General features: G+C 54.0%; 2 protein-coding genes across 2 annotated transcripts; one reads left to right on the plus strand and one right to left on the minus strand.

The window, feature by feature from the left end:
- The first annotated feature begins 6043 nt into the window (after positions 1–6043).
- Positions 6044–9373, plus strand: MSMP (microseminoprotein, prostate associated). The gene is made up of 3 exons (XM_005508067.3): positions 6044–6781; positions 7608–7716; positions 8123–9373. Exons 1-3 carry the CDS (start codon positions 6670–6672, stop codon positions 8307–8309), a joined length of 408 nt encoding a protein of 135 aa, XP_005508124.1. The 5' UTR covers positions 6044–6669; the 3' UTR covers positions 8310–9373.
- Positions 9374–9460: 87 nt separating this feature from the next.
- On the minus strand, positions 9461–20290 carry RGP1 (RGP1 homolog, RAB6A GEF complex partner 1). The gene is made up of 9 exons (XM_065047171.1): positions 20055–20290; positions 19508–19648; positions 16490–16626; positions 16039–16122; positions 11932–12081; positions 11706–11852; positions 11160–11287; positions 10744–10921; positions 9461–10556 (listed from the first exon to the last, which is right to left on the minus strand). Exons 2-9 carry the CDS (start codon positions 19621–19623, stop codon positions 10333–10335), a joined length of 1164 nt encoding a protein of 387 aa, XP_064903243.1. The 5' UTR covers positions 19624–19648; positions 20055–20290; the 3' UTR covers positions 9461–10332.
- Positions 20291–20411: the final 121 nt, after the last annotated feature.

Here is a 20411-nt window from a genome sequence, read left to right on the forward strand (position 1 = left end):
TCTGCAGCAGTCCATGGAGGTCCATGGGAGTCCACAGAAGTCCATGATGGTGTTGTGGTGGATTGTGGTGGTCCACGGTGTTCCATGGTGTAGCAATACAAAGGGGTCTATGATGGTCTATGGTGGATTATGGTGGTCCATGGTAGCTTATGGCAGCACATAGTTCTCTCTGTGGTCCATGATGTTCTATGGTGCACTGTGGTGGTCCATGGAGGGCCACGATAGTCGGGAGGTGAACTGTGGTGGTCTGTGATGGTCTATGGCAGACTGTGGTCATCTATGGCAGTCCATAGAGGTCTGTGACGGTCTATAGTGAACTGCAGTGGTCCATGGTTGTCTCTGATGGTTTGTATCAGTCCCTTGCAACTCTGTGATGGCCCACTGTAGTCCATGGCCATCTTTTCAATGCACCAGAGCACAGTGGGCACCAAGGGTACAGCTGTGTCTGCTTGCCACAGGTAGCTTATGCCCATGAGGTTCCCATATTTTTTTCCAGGTTCCCATCAGGTGAAACTGAGGCCCATGTCCCCAAAGCTGATGATTGTTTAATTGCTAAAAAATACTTTTCCACCTCCTGGAGAGAAGCAACACGAGCTAGCAGGCTGCAGGGCTGTGCCAAGTGCTTTCACCTCTGCACCGAGAGCAGGGCCATAAACCTGTCAGCCCCAGGAGGTGGCTGTAAAGAGTGTGGCAGGGACCGCAAGCATGCGCTTGTGGCGTGAACGGTTGTGCCAGGGCCGGGTGAAGGAGTCATGTGGGTACCACTCTGCCTGGGGCATGTATGGCACTGCGGCATCCCCAGTGCTGCAGGAGCCCAGCACCTCCAGAAGCCGCCCCATCCCAAGTGGGAGAGAAACATCTCCAGAGGATCAGGGCGGCTTTGGCCAGGTGGGCATGAAGCACACGGAGACGAGTACAGGCACACAGGGCAAACTGTGCATGCATGGGCTTCCTGTGTTCCTGCTGTATGGGGAACCTGAAGGGCTCCTTGTTTGAGCTTGGAGTTTGTGTGCCAGCAACAGAAAAAATGGAGTAGGGTGAATATTTTAAAGGGAAAAATGTGTGTGCTGAGGAAGGGGACAGGAAGGGATAAAGGACTACCCAGGGAATGGGTGCCCCTCCTGGGGCACAGCAGCAGCTGTGTTGCTCTGGTTCAGGGCAGGGGCTGTCCCAGTGTGACTATGGGGACAGTTTCCAGTGTCTTTGCCCTTCTGTGTCCCAGAACCACGGTGGGACTCTACAAGTGTCCTTGCAGGACATGTTTCCCACATCCCCCCTCGGGTGGGTGCTGCCTGTGCTGAGCTGAGGGCACCCGCTGCATTTCTTTCTCCTCCATCTGCTCCAGGTCCCCCAAGCCAGGTATGAGGGGTCCTGACTGCACACCCAGGTGGTCTCTTCTGCCGTGAACCTACCAGCTATTTGTGGCTTTTTCCTGTAGGGTGTCCCCAAAGCGAGGCAGCAACCCAGGGTGGTCCCATGGGTCTCATCCAACAGCCTATGATGCAGCAGTGTGATGTGGGATGCACAGGAGGTTTACTGCTGGGGCAGGGGATCCCTCTTTTTGATCCCAGAGAGAGTCCAGAGGAGACCTGTGGGATCCATTCAGGATCCAGAAAGACCCAGTGTCTCCTGAGGCTCTCCCTTCCCCAGCATCCTATTGTACTGTGGTGCCCAGGACAGATCTGGGAGTCCCCAGCAACTCCCCAGCACATCCTGGAGCAGTTACATGCTGGGGTCAGTGCTGGTGACATGGCGTTGCAATGGCAAATTCTCTTCCATCGTGTGGTGCCCAGACCCCTGATCTCCCCGACAGGTCCCCAGGCCCAACAGGCATATGGCACTTTTTTGGCTGGTGTGGCTCCTGCATGGCCCAGGAATGATCTCCCAGGGTTATTTCTGACTCACAGGACAGGAAACATTTTGGGGTTTAAGCCGAGCTGAATAATGTGCTCATTTCCTTGTGCCGACTACAAAGCACCTGCTCCAGGGGATTTATGGAGTGCCGGCCTCTCGCACTTGCTGCATGGCTGCCCGCCCGGATGTTTTTATTTTCCCAGGATGGCCAGCAAGTGCCAAGGCCTGTTTTCCTAAACACCCCTTGTCCTCCCGGCACGTTTCCCTCGAGGGGAGCTGGGGCAAAGCCACGGGCAGCAGCACACCCAGGGTGCTGGGGTGCCTGTGGTGCAGGGGTGCCAGGGCGGATGCCAGCACCCTGCCAGGGCTGCATGCAGCAGGTATGGGTGAATAATCCCCTGGTGCCAAAACCTGGGCTGGCGCAGAGTGGGCACAGTGGGCATAAATGGCTCGGGAGAGTGCTGAAGTGTGATGGAGATGGACCATGGAGGTCAGCAAGGGAGGATGAGACTGTGTGAGGGAGGGCAAGAGAGCCCAAGGGAGGCGTGGTGTGGGGCTGCCCAGACCACGGAGCCCTGCCTGCCACCAGCTGTGGGGAGGAGGAAGCCAGCCTGGGGTGGGTAGAGCTTGTCCCATGAGCAGGGGACCCAAGGACACCATCTCACAGCAGATCCCATCCCAAAGCAGGGGACCCACAAACCCTATCCCATGACATACTCCATCCCACGGCTGGGGACCCATAGACACCATCCAATTTATGCTTGTAGAGCCTCTGCAAAACATGGTGCCCAGCCCGTGGGGTGGAAATGGCTATCCCCTGTGGGGATGGTCAGAGTACAAGTGCTGAGACCAGGGACACTCACGGGACATGCAGAGCATGCCAGCACAGCTCCCAGCCCATGCTCCTCCAGTGGCACCCAGCTCCATCCAGCAGGCAGTCCGCCTACAGAGTAAGATGACATCAGGGTTTTCATTGTGTCCCCTCTGCTTTGTCCCCTTTCTGGAGCAACAGCCTCATGCTCTAGTCCTGGTGGGGTCAGCTCTAATCCCATCTGTAGTTCCAGCCCCCAGGAGCTATCCCAGCTGGTTTACCAGCTGCAAGAGGAAGGCCAGAGCAAGCCAGCTGTCATTCTCTGGGTAGTCCTTTGTCCCCTCCTGTCCTCTTCCTCGGCTCCTGGTTGCGCAGCTCTCTCTGACCCTGCAGCTCAGCTCTTCCTGAGGTCCAGCTGCTCCGGTGAGCACTGAGCGTTCAGGTGAGTGGACATAGCTCAGAGTGGGCATCTGACCGCACCATGCCTGCACCATCACCAAAGTGCTGGGTGAGGAGGCATGACCACACCTCACAGCCACCCCAGGGCCCGGGGCAGTGCTGAGGCAGCTCAGCCCAGTGATAAGTTCGGATTGAGTGTATTTTCTTTTTTTTTTTTTTTCTGTTTAGAGAGAAAATAAATCACTTGTGGGGAGCAGGAGCCAAGCTCCCCAGTGCCTAAAACAGCAATCGCAGCACTTCCTTGGATTTATGGTGTTTGCTCTCACAATGCCAGCCGGGATCCTGTTTGCTTCCTGCTCTGCAGCTGCAGTCCCAGCTGAAGGCTCAGGAGATTCAGGTTTTATAACACTCTTGGATCCTGCTGATGGCAATGTGTCCAGCATCCTTTATTACCCCCTGCATCTCTGAGGAGCTGGGGTGGGCTGTTGTCACCCCATTCCAGAACCCACCAGCTTGGGAGCTCATCCTTGCCCATCCACAGGGTCCCATCCTGAAGCCTGAAGAGCTGCTCTGCAGAGGGAGCACCCAGCCTTTGCTGTGCAGCACCCAACTCTTCTTGGGCACAACTACAATCCAATAGCCAGTCCAAGCAGGAGCAGCTGGGTCCTGCCATAGGGATACTGAGACTCAAATGTGACATTCTGTGGGGTCCTGGGATGCTCAGGGGTGGTGACTGCTCTTCACTGGCATGTCTGGATGCAATCCTTGCTGTTGGCCTCCACCCGATAAATCCAAGTGACTGAACTTAGAGCAAGGCACTTCTTCCAGCCCCTACATCCTCTCCACGGCTCTTCCCTGCCTCTCAGTTGTCCCTCTGAGATGTGAGCACTGAAACTGGACGCTGCCTTGCACCCCCTGAGGCAAAGCCTCCCAGGTATGCACCCGCTAGCTCAGCCCAGCTGGAGAGGGGAGAGGGTGTCAGCTCCTCCAGCCACAGCATCCTGTGGGTGCCCAAACAGAAACTCTCAAGCATTGACTCCATCTCCAGCTGCGGCTTTCCAAGCTACAAGCCACCTCCTGTATGAGCCAGATGGAAATGCTCTGAACCCCCATGAGGGTGTGTGGTGAGGCCAGGTGGGTACCTGGGGATGCAAAATAGGGGAAGGAGAGCAGCCAAGATGGGGAAGAGCGGACCATAAGGCTGCAGGGACCAGCAGCACCATCCCCTGAAGCACAGTTTCAGTGCAGAGGTTGCTGTGGTACTTGGGTCCCTTTGCAATGCGCTGAGGGTTGTCCTGACCCCCTTTCCTCTTCCTCTGCATTTACCCAGTGAACTGTTTTGATCAAATACCTAAATGCTGTGAGTGGGCTAGTAGTCTTATCCCTCTCTTGGGGAAACTGGAACAGCCGAGCTACAGAAATCCCAGGAATGCCTCCCTGTGTCCCCAGCGGAGCAGGGGCAGTGCCCCTCCACACGTCTGAGAGATGCTCTCACCCCAGATTTTTTGCATACTTCCAGAAGCCTGGCCAAATCATGCAGGCTTCCAAATGAAACCCACCGCTTTTGTTTAACATTTGCTGTACTTGGTGATGAAACGATGATGGATTATTTCATTGTGGTTGCTAGCGTGCCAGACTTCTTTTTCCAAACACACAATAGGAATATTCATTTACTGCTCTGACGATGAATGCTTTTATCTTCCTTATATAGTAACAATTCTGCACCAAAGGGCAAGTTTCATTTGTCACTGATACACTTCGCCATCCCAGCTCACAGCACTGTGGTCAGCAGGTTATTCATGGGTGCCCTGAGCTTCTCTGATTTATTATCAGTCTTTTCCAACCCATCCCACCCTTGCTGTCATCCAGCCACCCTACAAAGGGTGGCACAGCATCATCCATGGTACTATGAGAGGGCTGGGGTAATTATATCAGGGTGAGAGGCATTGCAAGGCTGGGGCTGCTCCCTCGGAGATGAGAGCACAAGTTGAGGGACGAGGATGCAACGGGATGGCGAAGGGTCCTGGAGCAGCAACACAAAGGGACTATGGCTTCAAATCTGAAGGTGATGAACTCAAAGCGGATAAAAGGAAGCTTTTTTTTTTTCTTTTTTTTTCACTCCATGCTTAATTAGTCTGCCACAGGAAAATGCTCAGGCCAAAATTTAGCAGGATTCAAGGAGGGATTGGGCATTTATGGGGATAACAAAAATATCCAGCTATTATAGCAGAGGCCAACACAAATTCTGGAAGGGATATTAAGCCTCACGCGTCAGGGTGTAAACCTATCCCAAACTCTCAGAAAGCAGGGAGCTTAACGCAAGGGCAGATGACCCATGTGTGCTACCGTTACCGCTACCGCTGCTGCCTGGCTGAGCCACCACCGGACCATCCCTGGAGCCCCGTTTCCTGCTGCTGGCAGCTCCTCTGACAGGGGCTGCAAATTTCTCTTGGCAATTCAGCCCTTTGCTTGTAGCTCCCCAGGGCTGTGTGGCTCCCAGGCCTCCGACCTCTTCCATCTTACCCATCCCCTCGCTCTGCAGGTTGATAATAGCCTTATCACTTCAACCCAGAGGCCGCCCCTCTGGGTAAGGGTCTGAGCGCGCTGTGGGCATGTCCCCAGATTGTGTGGTGTCCTCCCATCATGGCTTACTGCCAGCCAAGCCCTTCGTTTCCCTCTCAGGCAACTTGTTGCCCAAATGCACGTTGGCTTCCTGATTTCCGCCCTCCCGTTCCCTGTTTCTGTGGGGACTGATCTCCAGGGTCTGAAAGGGGCATTGCATTGGTGCTGCATGTACACAGGTGCAGCTCTGTTTTCATGGGTGCTGCTCAGATGAACCATGGGTCGTGCCTTGCACAGAGCTTTCCTCTCCCCCTGTGCATCAATGACAATTGCTGTTAGCCAGAAAATCCCGCCATCACCCCAAGCCCGTGTGTGGCCACAAGCCTGGCATGGCTACAGCCCAGGCTGGGGTGCAATTGCTGCACTGTGGTACCTGAGAGCTGGGTGTGAGCGTCTCCATTCCCATTGAGGATGCTGTCATTGCATCCTGCACTTGCTGTTAAATGGATGTCTGTGCCACGCTGGTCCCCGTGCAAGGGGATGCTCCCAAGACCTTGACTGCAATGAGGGATCAGAGATGGCTCAGTGTGACTAGAGAGAAGCCTGGAGCTCTACTGGTTGGAGTCCAGGGCTTCCCACACTCACCACTTGTGTGCTCACTAGCCTACCGAGGGCAACTCCACTGGGGTCCCTTGGATCTCCCCTCACCGCAGAGCCTCGCACCCACAGGGGCTTCCAACTGGAGACATTTCTGGAGGGCATGAATCAGCTTTTCACAGCTTGTTAAAAATCTTGATCCTACCTCTTGTTTTCATGCCTTTCAAATCAGGAAATGAGTTTTACAACTTTTCCAGTGGGGCACAGCTGGTGGCCAGGGTCGTAAAGCTGAACTTTATAAATATCTCTTGTTGGGATCAGGGGAAGAGCATTAAAAAGGCAGAGAGAGAGAGAGAAAGAGAGAGAGAGAAGGGAAAGGAGCAAAGGCAATAGAGAAGCAAGGCAACCTCGGCAGGACGGTGAAGAAGACCAGCTCAACGCCAGCCATGGCCATGCGATCGCAGAAGATGGGATGTGCCTGGGGCAGCCTTTGCCTGCTGCTCTCCCTCCTCCTGCAGCTGCCAGGCTCCCAGGCCAAATGCTACTTCCAAGCAAAAGGTAAGCAGGGAGGTGAGATGATACAACACAGATGGGAAGAGGAGACCTCAGCTTTCCCTGGGGTGGCAAAGCTCTGCCTTGCATGCCTGTGAAGCACAAAAGGGACTGTGCTGAGTGCAGGATCGTGATTGCGGGCCAGTGATGAGTGGAAGGAGCAGTCTATAAACCACAGAACAGCTCCCCAGGGCTCTGGCTGAGAAACAGCTCACTGGGCCATGAAGAGCTCCTGGCAGGGGCCTGGCTGCGGCCGACAGTGCAGGACTAGCAGCAAAAGGAGGAGGGCTGCCCGTCTTTCCTCTGCTGCCTTCTGCCAGGGCTGCAGAGATGCTCAAAGCCCAAGGGGTGCTGGATATGCCCTCTTCTGGGAAGAAAGAACCACTTGTCCCTGCCCCAAGCTCCCAGGGCCTTGGGGAGAACCGCAGGGCATGACCAGGAGAGGATGGATGGGAACATTGCCATTGGCAGATATCTGAGCATCCCATACCTGCAGGGTTGTGAGAGGCCAGCAAGTACCTTGTCAGGCACTGGAACAGGCTACTCAGAGAAGTGGTTCGATTGCCATCCCTGGAGGTGTTCAAAAGATGCATAGATGTGGTTCTTAGGGACATGGTTTAGCGACAGTGTTACGTTAATGGTTGGACTCGATGATCTTAAAGGTCTTTTCCAACCAAAATGGTTCTATGATTCTATCTCCTGTACCATGGGAGGGGTAGAAGGTTGTGACATTGCCCCCTACCCCCTCTTTCAGGGCACCGGGGTGCCAAGGAGGCTCCCATATGCTCGGCACAGACCCCATGAGTGCTCATCACTGCTGTTTCCTTTGCAGCTCCCTGCGAGTACGAGGGGAAGCAGTTCTCCCTTGGGGAGTCGTGGCTGAGCACCAACTGCCTGCTCTGCACCTGCTTGCACCCCATCGGCGTGGGCTGCTGCGAGACGTGAGTGAGGGGCTGAGGGGCACTGCGGGTGGGCTACGGCTGGCAGTGCTGCCCTGCCATGGCACCTCTGCGCTCACAGTGGGGACATCGTGTGGGTCTGGTGGCTGCAAATGCAGCCAAGCAAATGTAAGAGCCCTGGGTGCTAAAGGGCACCAGGACCTGGGGGACAAGGGGTAGAGGTGGGCAGAAACCCACTGGGGTGTTGAAGATGGTGGGGTGAGTCAGGGAGACAAAAGAGGGGGCCAGGAGTGTCTCAGGATGACAGGAGCTGCAGCCCAGCTTGCCCAAGCTGACCTGAGAGACACCCTGGCCAGGGCTGCTGGCAGCAGGGGAAGCCACCTGGCCCTGCCAGCAGCCCCCTGGCTTGCCCCAGGCGGGGCTGATGGCACCATGCTTTCTCCTGCAGCACCCAGCACCCCATTGACTTCCCCGACTGGTGTGAGGCTCACTACGACTCACAGACCTGCCAGATCTCGGTGGTGCAGAAGGCCAACCCCAGCCTGCCCTGCGTGAAGAGCATGGAGCATGAGTGGGGCTCGGCCGGCACCCCTGAGCCACTGAACAAGGTCCTGGGTGCTGGGCTGAGCAGATAGAGGTTCGGCAGCACCCTGTGTCTCCCAGCATCATCTTCCCTCCTCCAGAGCACACCTCCTGCATGCTCCAGACCTGCCCCATCCTGTAGAGATGACACTGCTGCCACCTTCGAAGGAAACCACTATCTACACACCATGGTACTGAGTTAACATTTACACCCTAGCGCTGCTAACGATACGGCTTTGCTTCTGCCTTCAGCTTCCTGAACCAAATCTGGGCCCCCTCCCTGTGAGATGCCCTGTGTACTATGGGAAGGTGGATCCTGTGGGATCTCCTCCCAGGTGGGCAGGAAACCTCCAGCTACTAAAGAAAGGGGTACAAGACCAAATTAGCCTGCATGGCGGCAGTCTTAAAATCATAGAATCATAGAATAGTGTGAGTTGGAAGGGACCTCCAAAGGACATCTAGTCCAACACCCCTGCAATGAGCAGGGACATCTTCAACTAGATCAGGCTGCTCGGAGCCCCATCCTGCCTGGCCTTGGATGTCCCCAGGGATGGGGCATTGACCACCTCTCTAGGCAACTTGTGCAAGAGTTTCACCACCGTCTTGTAACTCCCACATCCACCCTCAAGCTAAGTGGCTCCCTCCTCCCTCCGAGATCCCCGTCCCCCTCCACAGCAGCTCTTGGGAGCTCACTGGGGAACTCCATGGCCCTTCATTCAGGACCTGCACACCCTGTCCAGCCCCTTCTCTGCCTTGGAGTGCGAGGGGCACAACCAACCTCTGGAACCACTATTGCCCCTGCTCCCACAGCTCCCGGGGCTGGAGGGGATCCCCGGCATTGCAGACCAGCCCTGGGCAACACTGCAACAGAGCCAGCCCAGGCAGGCGCAGAGTGAGGGGAACTACTGGCAGGTGTCCCCAGGGGAGGCTCCATCCCAGCTGCGGGGGAGTGAGGCAGGGAGCTGGGTGCCCCGTCTGGGTTCAAGGAGCTGAAGCAATCCGTGTGCCAGGGTGGAGCCGGCCACCCTGGCAGACTGTCCCAGCTAGTGCCATGTCTGTGTCGTGCTGAGCCTCGTGTAGATGTTTCTGTTCTTGCAATAAAGATATTAAACAAAGAGGAGGTCTCCAGGCTGTGACTGTTGGGGAGCACGGGCTGTGTCCACCTCTAGGAATGGTGTAGGAATAAGGCTCTCAGAAGGCTGAATTTTTCACATTCAGATGTTTATTAGATTTCCATGCAAAGAGGAAAACTCTTTGAAAGGTTTGATAGAAATGGAGAGTTAGCTGTTTAGCAACGAGACCTGCACCCCAGCTCTTGAACGCACAGCATGCATTCACGCCAGCCCCCCAGGGATCCCAAGACCGGCAGGATGCCTTCACACCCAGGAGCGCAGCCACGAAACAGCCGAGGTGCTCGGTGCTTCTCAGTTTGGATCATCACAATTGTGTTGCCACATCAATGTGGTGACATCCAGGACACCAGCACATACCGGTGGCGCAGGGTGGGTCTGTCAGGACCTGCCTGCCCTAGGCGAGGGGAACTGGTGTGCCGGGCTGTGGACATGAGACACATCTCACAAGGGGCAGGACGTGTGCCAGGGCAAGAGAGCTGGCTCCCAGCTGGTCCACATGGCCAGCATGCCTTACCTCTGCTTGTGGGGCCTCAGAGGGCACAGTCTTCACTCAAGGCTAATAACGGGGCTTCACTAGAAGAAGTACCCCCTCCTTTCCCTGTGCTGGGTCCTTCCTTCCTAGAAGCCCTTCATGGGGTGAAGGCACATTGGGCCATTCCTCATGTGGCAGATTTGCTTTTGGTGAGTGCTGGGACTCACGCCTTCACCGAGGCAGGAAGGGGCCAGCTCCCAGCCAAGAGCTGCAGCACAGGACGCTACAGCAAGGGCATGGATCCTCCACCTGCAGGTGGCACAGACTCACCTGGTGCCCACCTGGTCACTGCAGATGAACCCAAGGGGACATCAGGGAGCAGGCATGCAGCACGCCAGTAACAGTCCTGCTGCCATTCCTGCCAGCGACGCTTGCCTGCAGCATCACAGGACCCTACCACCTCTCCCCACGTCAGATGGTGATGGAGTTAGTGCTGGAGAACTGAGATACGTAGGAGGCCAGGATGGGGTTGGTGGGAAGGACTTTGATGGGCAAGTCCCAGCTGAAAGTATCCACTCCGATCTGCTCCACCCCAGCCCAGGTGACAGCCTCTGACTGGCTCCCACGAACCAAGCACGTCCCGGAGGACTCCCCGGAGGTCACAAACTCGAAGTGCAGCCTCCACTTCAGGGACACTGGGGGCAAGAGAGGGGTCAGCAGCCCTGTCCCATAAGGGACAGGGACAGCAGCTGTCTCAGTGCTGTCTGTCCTGGCAAGGGGACAAGCTCCCTGCAACAGGACACAGCTTTGAGCAAGGGCAGGGCTGGGGACATCGCAGGAGGAGACAAGGAGGGGTAGGTCCCTTCTCTGGTGGCCACTAACCTATGTTGGTGGTGAATCCCGGGGTCGAGCTGAGCGGGATGGGCAGGCTGAAGCTGCTCTGGGCGGTGTGCAGGCAGGCCTCCTGATGGCGGGCGTGCGTGCTGAAGGAGACAGGCTGTCCCCGCCGGCGCTGGAACTCCTCCTGGATGCTCTCCTCTGTCTGCAGGCTCACTGAGAACTGCAGGATGATTGGCAAGGTGTTCATCTCACACACTTACACAGTCCTGGCCGAAAGCTCCAGGGCCTTCATTTTCTAAACGAGCTCAGAACCAGAGTCCTTTCCCACCTCACACCCCAAGGGGACGTTAAATGGGTCCTGTTAGAAACCCCACAGCAGCCCAGTGCCACCTCAATCCCATTTCCGACTCCCCCACTTGAAACCTCTCTCCACAGTGATGCCCAAAGTCAGCACTGACTTGCAGACATGGGATGTCTCCTTCCGAGAAGTTAAAGGTCCCAATGACATCCTCTCCGATCTTATACACCGTCTTAAAGATGCAGAATGTCCCCACCTTCCCACGAGTGTTGCTGATGTTATACAGGTCTGTGGAGCAAGAAGGAGAGGGTAAAGCAATGTGGCAGGTTGAGGCTCTGCTCCATACCATACCCTGAGTTACGCACAGAGCCCAGCAGACAAGACCCCATGCCTGCTGCTGGGGAGTGAAGGGCAGTCCCTGTGGGTGGTATTCCCCTTGGGAAACGCCTGCAGGGAGCAAGAGCAAACCATGTGCTGATGGTGATATGCTTGGGACAAGGTCTCTCCAGCTGGATTAGGAAGAGCCTGAGACCAGCAGGGAGGAGCCCATGGGAAACTCTGACCCAAGCGCACCCTGATGGACCTGCTCCACAGCCTCAGTCAGAGCTTTTGCTTTGCCAGGGAGAGATTTTTGCAGCGAGCCCTGAGCTGTGTGTGCATCACGCCCAGGTTAGGACAGTACGTTCAGGCAGGGGATATGACATACGCAGGCTGCGTCGCGAGGTGGCCACCATGAGCAGTTCTGTCGCCAGGTCGGCCAGGCGAGAGTCTTTCTTCAAGCCCTCCTCCTCCTCCAGGAAAGGATTTGAAGGTGCAACAACCTCATCCTGTGGGAACTGGTAATCCTTGAGCCCTGGGAAGAGGGCAAGAGTATCAGTAAAGCAGGGTTCAGCCAGGCTGGTGTCTGCAGGGAGGGCAGTGTGTGGCCTTACCATGCAACACAAGGACACGGAAAGGAACACGCAGGAGCTTGATGGGGGAGTTGACGCGCTGGCAGCCTATGGTCAGCTTGTACACGTACTTCACTGACTGTCCCCGGAAAGAGGGAGGGCCATCTATGGGCAGCGTTTCACAATATGAATCTGCAAGGAGTGCAGAAAAGATCACATTCCGAAGGCAAAAGGAAGCCTCTGGAGCTGTCACTCGCAGGCTACCTGCTCCGAGGGTTAGGACCAGCAGCAGAGCTGAGCTAGGGACAGTGCCAAGTGCTTTCTGCTGTACCCTCTTTACCACAGCAGGCCAAGCACATCCCCAGCCTCCCTGCACCAGCACACTCCTTCTCACATCACATGCACCGTCATCCAGACATTACTTCCAGAACATACAACCACACACACAAACTTTGCCATGAAAGAATGTGAAAGATGTAAAATCCAGGAACACAAACATACGAGAGCTAAACTTACTCATCACGAGTTCAACCTGAATTTGCCTCTGCGCACTTCCTTGGGACACCGCTTTCACAAAGTAGTCACATGCTGTGGTTTCCTCAGGGCTCTGACCCACGTGGCAGAGGTACTGATCAATACCTCATGCCTCTTTTGATATTCACTTTACACAAACCCCAAACTCAGCAACAAAAATTAGTTTCTTCCTGTGTTTTCCTCTGAAGCACCATGTCTAAATGGCCAAAAAACACTTCAGAGACCTTCACAACAACCTGTGGCGTATCTCCCTTGACAGACTGATGACTTAGACCACAATGCCTCTGACTCCGAGACCTCTGAGATGCCAGGGCTTGGCTTTACACCACATTCAGCCCTCTCAAAGCCCCTTGGCCACCACACAAACCTCAACGCTTCTCGACGCAGTGTGAACACTTCTGCAGCCTTCCCAAACCGCATGCTGTATAATAAGAAAGGCGCAAACAGCAAACTGTGGAAAGTCTCCACCTCTCTGGCTTGCCCACCGTGACGCAGATACACCCTGCCAGAGGAAGGGCAGCATCCTGCTGTGAAACCACAGATCCTTCCCCACGTCTGGCACATCCTAAACATTGAGGCTTAGATTAAAAGCTAGGGTTACATTTTAAATATAACTTGTAGATTTAAAATCACAGAACTGGCAGGAAGAAAAAAAAACATGCTAGTGTGTAGCGTCCGCAGGCTGTTACACCTTAAAACACAAGGCTGTTCCGCTGGATTGTGTGCAGATAAAGCTGAGGACTGTCCTGACAGGGAGGAAAATTGGCTTTTTCCAAGGAAGGAAGCAGACTGCTCTAACCCCCTGTACCAGGCTTAACAAGAGTGCTCACAAAGACCTTCATGCTCAGTGAGGATAATATGAGCAGAGACCATCACTGTCTGGGGAGGATAGGTGGTTTGCTACCTGGCACAGGAATGCCGAGACTCGGGAAGTCCCAGCTTCCGTGCATATCCCAGGAGGAGGCACATTCCTGGCACTACGGATGTCTTCCTTAGCCACCCGCTGTACCCTCTGGCTGGGCTCCCGGCTCGTGTCCAGGCTGCTTCCATTTCCTTCCCTCCCTGTGATCTACCGAATATTTAAACGTATTACAAAACCGGAGAGGAGAGAGAAACAGCCACATAAATGACTTGAGGGCTTGAGAAAATGTTTTATGGTGACAAATTTAAAGAGCTCAGTCTTGGCAGTGTGTCAAAGGGATGGGAGGGTGAGTCAACTTCAGCATATAGGCACCATAACAAGGGGAAGATATTAGGGAATAAGCTGGCCAGCAACTGAAAACAAGGCCTTTTATCAAGAGACAGCCTCACACAACCTTAGCTATATGTGCCAGCTCTGGCTATGGCTTAATAACATAGTATTTTGCTGAAGCGGAATTAAGATTTTTTTTTTTTAAACTTTCCAAACTGTGCAGCAAAACTCAAAACTTCTGAAAAACAGGAAATGAAGAATTAGGATACACACCCACACAGCCTTAACTCTGCCTCCACGGAGCTGGCAGGAGCCCCCAGGAATGATCTGCAAGAGTGCCAGCTGCAGCCTTGTGTGAGAGGAGCAGCACTGCAGGCCAGTGGTATTGGTGTGAACAGCCCCGCAGAGTAGTGGCTGTGACACTGGGCTTTCAGTGCTAAAAAGGCCAGTGCCAGACACAGCAGCATTGCACATGACAACAAAAGGAAAAGGACACGACATAAAGCCAAGGGACCTCAAAGCATAGAAGAGCTTGTGTCCGTGGGAATGACAGACTATTGCTAGTTTAGCTGAAGGCTGAACAGCTTCTGCCTGCAAAGCCAGAGGACAAGGAAATCCTCTTGATCCATCCCAGCCACCTGGAGGTTGGGCTCTCATCACTGATCTGCTCTCCCAGAGACTGCTGAGCCGGCTGGGGATGCACCACGAAAAGGGAATTCCCCCTGCTCCCCAGGAATGGATGCTCCAGCCCCACACCTGCCAGCAGTGAAGAGTGCAGGAGAATCCAGGTGAGCTGAGACTTACATCTCCTCCTCATCTCTGACACGGTCACTGTCAGAAATCACAGGGACCTTGGCTCCAATGTGGCAGGGCCAGCTCCTTTCCCTCATATGTAGAACAGTAAGTAAGTAACTAAACATGCTCACTTTGGTTGGAAGACACCCTCAAGATCATCGAGTCCAACCATTAACCTAACTCTGGCACTAAACCACGTCCCTAAGAACCTCATCTACATGTCTTTTAAATACCTTCAGGGACAGTGACTCAACCACTTCCCTGGGCAGCCCATTCCAGTGCCTGACAACCCTTTCTGTGAAAAAATTCCTCCTAATATCCAAACTAAACCTCCCCTGGTGCAACTTGAGGCCATTTCTTCTCATCCTGTCACTTGTTACTTGGAAGAAGAGACCAATAGCCTCCGCGTTACAACCTCCTTTCAGGCAGGTGTAGAGAGCGAGGAGGTCTCCTTTTAGCCTCCTTTTTTCCAGGCATTTCCTCTCGTCCCGTCAGGACCTTTAGGAGACATAGCGCCAGATAGCACAGCCCCATGCTGCTAACCACCTAGCCAAGCCAGGTTGGTCTGACTTTCCCTCCAAGCCTAGAAAAGCAGGAGATCCCAGCTTCAAAACCAGCACATCACATCCCACGGCTCTTTGGCCTCACTCACAGCTCTGCTCTCACCTCCCCAGAGCAAAATGCTCCAGTAGAACTCACTCCACCATAGGCACCGCTTCTCTGCTACCTTTGCTGTGTTACTTGAGAGGTTTCCATGAACCATTCCCAGCAGATCCCTAGAACAACCCAAGGAAGCTGTCCATGTGCAGCCTGCAACAGCTGATATGATGTTGCTGCTGGACGATGTGCCACTGGAATGCAAAGGTGATCCAACATGAACTGACAGGCTGGGGCACACAGCCACCAACCGAGAGACAACAGCACATACTTGTATTTTCACAGCTGCCTACTCCAGCAAATGTCCCCAATAGAAGAAGCTGCCTGGAATAAGGAAAATGAGTTGCTGCAAATGCCTTGTGAAAAGGATGAAAATTTTTCTCAACAGCAAAAGGTAAAGTAGTGATGAAGAAGAGCTTAAAGGGGAACCACTGGAAGGATACCATTGAGGGCTTTGGGGACACGGAGAGGTTTGAGCAGAGAAGATGAGAAGTGCTCTCTTTTACAGCAGGAACCCCAGAACAGGGAGAAGACTCTGGGATCTCTGGGACAGCCACAACTTGAAGAGGAAGCACAGACCTTCAGAGGATCCCAGCCCAAATCCCAAGAATACTGCAGTGCGGTCAAAGAAATAAACACGGGGAAACTCAGGTGTGTGTAACCACTCCTTCAGCTGCAGATGGGTGTTTCAAAACATTTTACGCCTTGCAGCTACACAATGGACCTGCGGCAAAGGACATGGGTCAGGGACAGGACTGAGTGCCACGCTGCAGTGCGCAGCCCTCACAGGCTGGGGAACAGACTCTGGACAATGCAGCAGCTCCTTAGCACTCATGCTCCCACCAAAGCACCTTGCCTTCCACGAGCACCAGGGTCTCCCTGTAGCAGCGCTCAGGTCTGCAAAGCCAGCTTGAGAGCCGGGCTTCCCAGAAGTGAGCTCCCTGAGCGGGGGAAGAGAAGACAGGACTCACATGACTTTGACTCTCCAGGATCCAGTCGCAAGTCACAGAAGAGAATTTTTGGTGGTGTGGACAGGATACACTGACCCCGCTCTCCTGGAAGAGAAGAAGAACCATGTGAATGCTGCCCAGTCTTGGATCATGCCTAAGCCAGCCAGGCCTTAGCCTCACAGGGAGGAACAGGAGGGAGAGGGCAAAGGAAAACACATCACATGGCCTCATCAGATGATAAGGCATTCCCAGAGAATCTAGACAGACAACCCTCACGTTTTGCTTCAAGCTAGTGCCACTTTGATCCCAGTATTAACACGGTTCTGCAGCAGTCATCAACCAGCAATAATACGAAGAAAGCAACACGGAACTCCTGCTCATTTCTATGTGTGCTGCCTTCAAGACACACATTGTTGTCTGCTTGATTCCTGCTTGCTGTGCTCCCACTACCCCTACCCAGGGTGGTACTCACCTCTATTGGGGACGAAGACTGTCTCATTCTCTGCTTGCACATCGTGCTTGATGCCGTCAGAAGGAGGGAGTGCTACCCGGTTCTCGCTGGTGTGGAACTGGCAGTGGATCTGGGCGCTGGCCCACGCCAGCATCTCACTGAGGGCAAAGAAGAGCACCACTCATGTCTATGCTTTAAACCTGGACCACACCAAGCACAAATCGGGAGAAGAGCAGCTCTTGCTGCTCAGCTCCATGTGGGACTGCTTGTCTAGAAGGAAGAAGGGCTTTGCTTCACTGTCACTTGAAGCCACTCTCAAAGCCCTGCCCTCCAAGCAAACCTTCAGAGCAAGCTCAAGCTGGGGTGTTGACCTGAAGCCACTTTCAATCGACTGCTAACAGCAGTTTCACCCAAGGCCTGGCTCTGTGGCCTGTGTGCTCTTGTTTAGCAGCAATATTTGCAGTCTGAACCACAACACCTTGGGCACAGCACAGACACAAAGCAAGAAAACACCCCTGTCCTGAGAAGCCCACTGTACACGTGTGGCAGGAGATGGCAAAACAGCACAGGTCAGCAGCTACCCCTTCTGCCTGTGCAGAACCCCACAGGGATCTTCCAGGAAACACACTGAGGTCTGGGATCCTGAGATCCAATCCAGAGTCTTACTCCCTTGATCACCTTTCCCACACGCATGGTTTGGGACTGGCCAGACTGCACTCCTGAGACAACACTTCTCGTTATCACGCATGGAACAGGCCTGGCAGAGGACATTTTGCCACAAAAAGATAGATCCCAAGCCAGAAGCGACATGCAGAGCACAACTCTACGGCCTCTCCACTTCATCACCTTTCAGTTTCCAAAGCCCACATCTATTTTTTTGTTTCAATAGCAGCTTCACTAATTTAGCCAGTGTACATTTCCTCTGGTGTTTTCTAACATCACGGTCTGACTAGTAAGCAACTGACACCAGAGTTTTAAGAGGTAAGAGGGATTTTTTGTGGCACACAGGTATCTCTTGATGTGACACATCAGAGCAGTTAAACATCTACATGAACCAGAGAAAAAGGCGTGCTGCATTTATTTCAGCTGACTAATAGTGCGCTATTTGATCTTTTGTACGCGTTGGCTGCCTTTACCCAAACACGTGCTGGTTACTCTACCCAATTACATCTAACACCAGAATAATAATTCTCTATCTTCAAAAGTACCAGCATGGCTTTTCCATAAGGGCTGCTGTAAGGTCTGCTGTTCTAAGGTATGTGCTATATGAAAACAGAGAAATGGTCTTGCTTAAGAGACATTTTCTGATTTCACATAAGCTTAGCAGGATTATAGTATCTTCAAACACGATATTTTTTTCTTTTTTATTTTCAGTATTGCCCAATAATATGCCACTGGATTGTCTTTGGTTTTTTTTTAACCAGATGCCCAAACAAAATTTGCATGTGACATCCTACCGGCAGACCTGGCTTGTCCAGCTGGCAGGGTGCAGAAGGATCCTGCACTGGTGCTGAGGTCACTTCCCTTCTGTCTCACTTCTCTCTACAACTCCTGGAGCCCATAAGCTAAAGCCTTTGGGCAGAAGAATTTAGTTTCTTGTACGCTTTGTACACCACAATCAAATTCACTTTCTGTAATTTACTTACTGTCCTTCAGTTCTGTCGCGGCGCTGGAAAGGTGCACCTCTCAGCTCCTCCACCTGCACTGCAGCTTTTGCTGCCCCCAAAAGCTTCTAGTTCCTGACAGGTCCATCTGCCTTTGCAGTGACTGTGCTTTGATCTGGCTCCTGCCTTTACGCAACTCACAGCTGCAGTTTCTAAACAGCTGATCTACTTGTTGTTGCCACTCGTACTACGTGGCCAGGTTTTGTCAGTTTGGTTACCTGCTTTTTTATTTTACAAAGTTTTCCTTTTTTCAAGCGGTGGTTTTCTACGGACCACAACATGCCTGAAGTTCCCAAATGAAGCTCCTGTAGCTCTGCTGTGAACCTCCAAAAACTGCTCCTTTTCAGACCCACACATTTCAGAACTGGGAGAAACAGCACTGTCGCCACACAAGACTTTACTCTGATACAGTTAAAAATAAAAAGGTAGATGCTTATGCATAGCTGAATTTGAAAGCTGAATTCAGCAGAAAGTGGAACCAGGAAGAAAAGATGAAAGTTAAGGAAGGCAATAAACAAAGAAGCCCTACAGTGGTAATACCAAATGACTGCTTTGCTGCTGCTGAGACTGCAGGCACTGGAAGTGGGTTCACCAAAACAATCACGTGTGGAATGCATACTGGTGATGAAAAGATGCTGAACCTGACAGGGCTGGAAATGGACACGTCCCAGGAAGGGCTCAAGATGAGGAAGCACTCTGCATCCTCTGGAGAATCAGACAAGGCCATGCACTCAGCGGAGATGGAAGCTTTGGGTGACAACTTATGATGTGGAGTCACCCACTGTGAGCCAATATAGGAAGTTCCCATCTTCTCACGTTTCCTCAACACCTGTTTTGAGCACACTTATGGTAAGGGGACAGGCAGTGCTCAAAGGCTGGGCCACAGAAAATGCTGCCAGAGAAGGCTGCCTCTTTCTGGCTCTAGGGAGAGCTGGCCCCTTTGCCTGCCAGTTCTGGAGGCAAGGATCACACTGCACACCACTGGACAGAGAGAGCTCCTTCCATAAACGCAGGAAATAGGGATGTCTGGATGTTACCCTGTGAGGCTGCCACCCAAGTGTAACTAGACATCCCAAGAGGCAGTTAAAAGCACCTTAAACTGCATACTTTTTTACTAGCTTCTTTCTTGAGGGTAGACAACCAGAATAATTACCTCAGCTTCAGCCCTGAAACAACGATGGCACAAAGCACCCTTAAGTACCCTGTATGGGGGAGTCACCAGTGTCTGAGCTGGCACCATTGCCCCACAACCCAGCCATGACTCCACCTGGCCGCTGAGGAGGGAGGGAGGGCTGTTCCCTCTGAAGGAACCCAGACTGCTCTGCCAGTGTGAGGCTTTATGAACAGAAGAGCCCACCAGTGCGGGCTGCCATACCTGCTGGCGGAGGTAGAGGAGGCCGACAATGGGTTGGTGAAAGTGATCACGCACTCCAGCACCTCCCCTGCCAGAAAGACAGGCCCACGGCCCAGCTTGGCCAACACTTCGATCATGGCTTGGACAGCCCGGCTGCACAACCTGCCAAAAAAACCCACCAAACAGCAGGCATGGAGAGAGGGCTGTGTGATGGAACGGAGGGAATGGCAGCAGCAGGGCACACACACATGGGGAGGCCAGAGGGAGACCTGGCTCTGCACACAGCACACAGACATGTATGGGGTCAGGGACAGCCCTGGCCTTGCACACACACACATCCCTGACCACACACATACAAACGCCCTCGCACCTCACTCAGCCCCACACAGTCGTGGAGGGGTCAGGATATACCCCGAGGGGTGAGGGACCGTCCTGCCGCCCATAACCCGAGGGGCCAGGGGAGGCCACGGCCGCAAACACACAGAAGTAAACGCTCACCAGAAGGGCCGGGGACACAGGACCGCAAGTCCACGCATCCCCTGCCCCAAGCCGCCCCGGCCCCACTCACCGCCCCGCACACGCCTCACTCGCCGCCCCGCGCCACGGGGCCCGGCTTCCTCTCAGCCGCTTCACGGCTCTCCCGACCTGCTCGGCGGGGCTGCAGGCCTCGCTCGGCAACTTTCGGGAGTCGCTCGGCAACTCTCGGGCGTCGCTCGGCAACGCTCGGGGCACGCTCGGCAGCGCTCGGCGCTCCCTCGGCAACTCTCGGCCGTCATTCGGCAGCGCTCGGGGATCGTTCGGCAACTCTCGAGAATCGCTCGGGACCTCTCGGGCACAGCTTGGGCAGGGCTCGCCAGCGCTCGGGGTTCACTCGGGAGCCCTCGGGCAGCGCTCGGGAACTCTCGGGTTCTGCTCGGCAACGCTC

The sequence above is a fragment of the Columba livia genome, chromosome Z (genome assembly GCF_036013475.1).
Source record: "Columba livia isolate bColLiv1 breed racing homer chromosome Z, bColLiv1.pat.W.v2, whole genome shotgun sequence".
Taxonomy (NCBI): Eukaryota; Metazoa; Chordata; class Aves; order Columbiformes; family Columbidae; genus Columba; species Columba livia.

Coding starts and splice junctions, on each gene's coding strand:
- MSMP (XM_005508067.3), top strand. CDS start 6,670: ATGGCCATGCGATCGCAGAAGATGGGATGTGCCTGGGGCAGCCTTTGC. Junction 6,782..7,607: donor ATGCTACTTCCAAGCAAAAG/GTAAGCAGGGAG, acceptor TTTCCTTTGCAG/CTCCCTGCGAGTACGAGGGG. Junction 7,717..8,122: donor GGCGTGGGCTGCTGCGAGAC/GTGAGTGAGGGG, acceptor TTTCTCCTGCAG/CACCCAGCACCCCATTGACT.
- RGP1 (XM_065047171.1), bottom strand. CDS start 19,623: ATGATCGAAGTGTTGGCCAAGCTGGGCCGTGGGCCTGTCTTTCTGGCA. Junction 11,853..11,931: donor CCGTGTCCTTGTGTTGCATG/GTAAGGCCACAC, acceptor CCCTCTTCCCAG/GGCTCAAGGATTACCAGTTC. Junction 10,557..10,743: donor GGGATTCACCACCAACATAG/GTTAGTGGCCAC, acceptor TCTTGCCCCCAG/TGTCCCTGAAGTGGAGGCTG.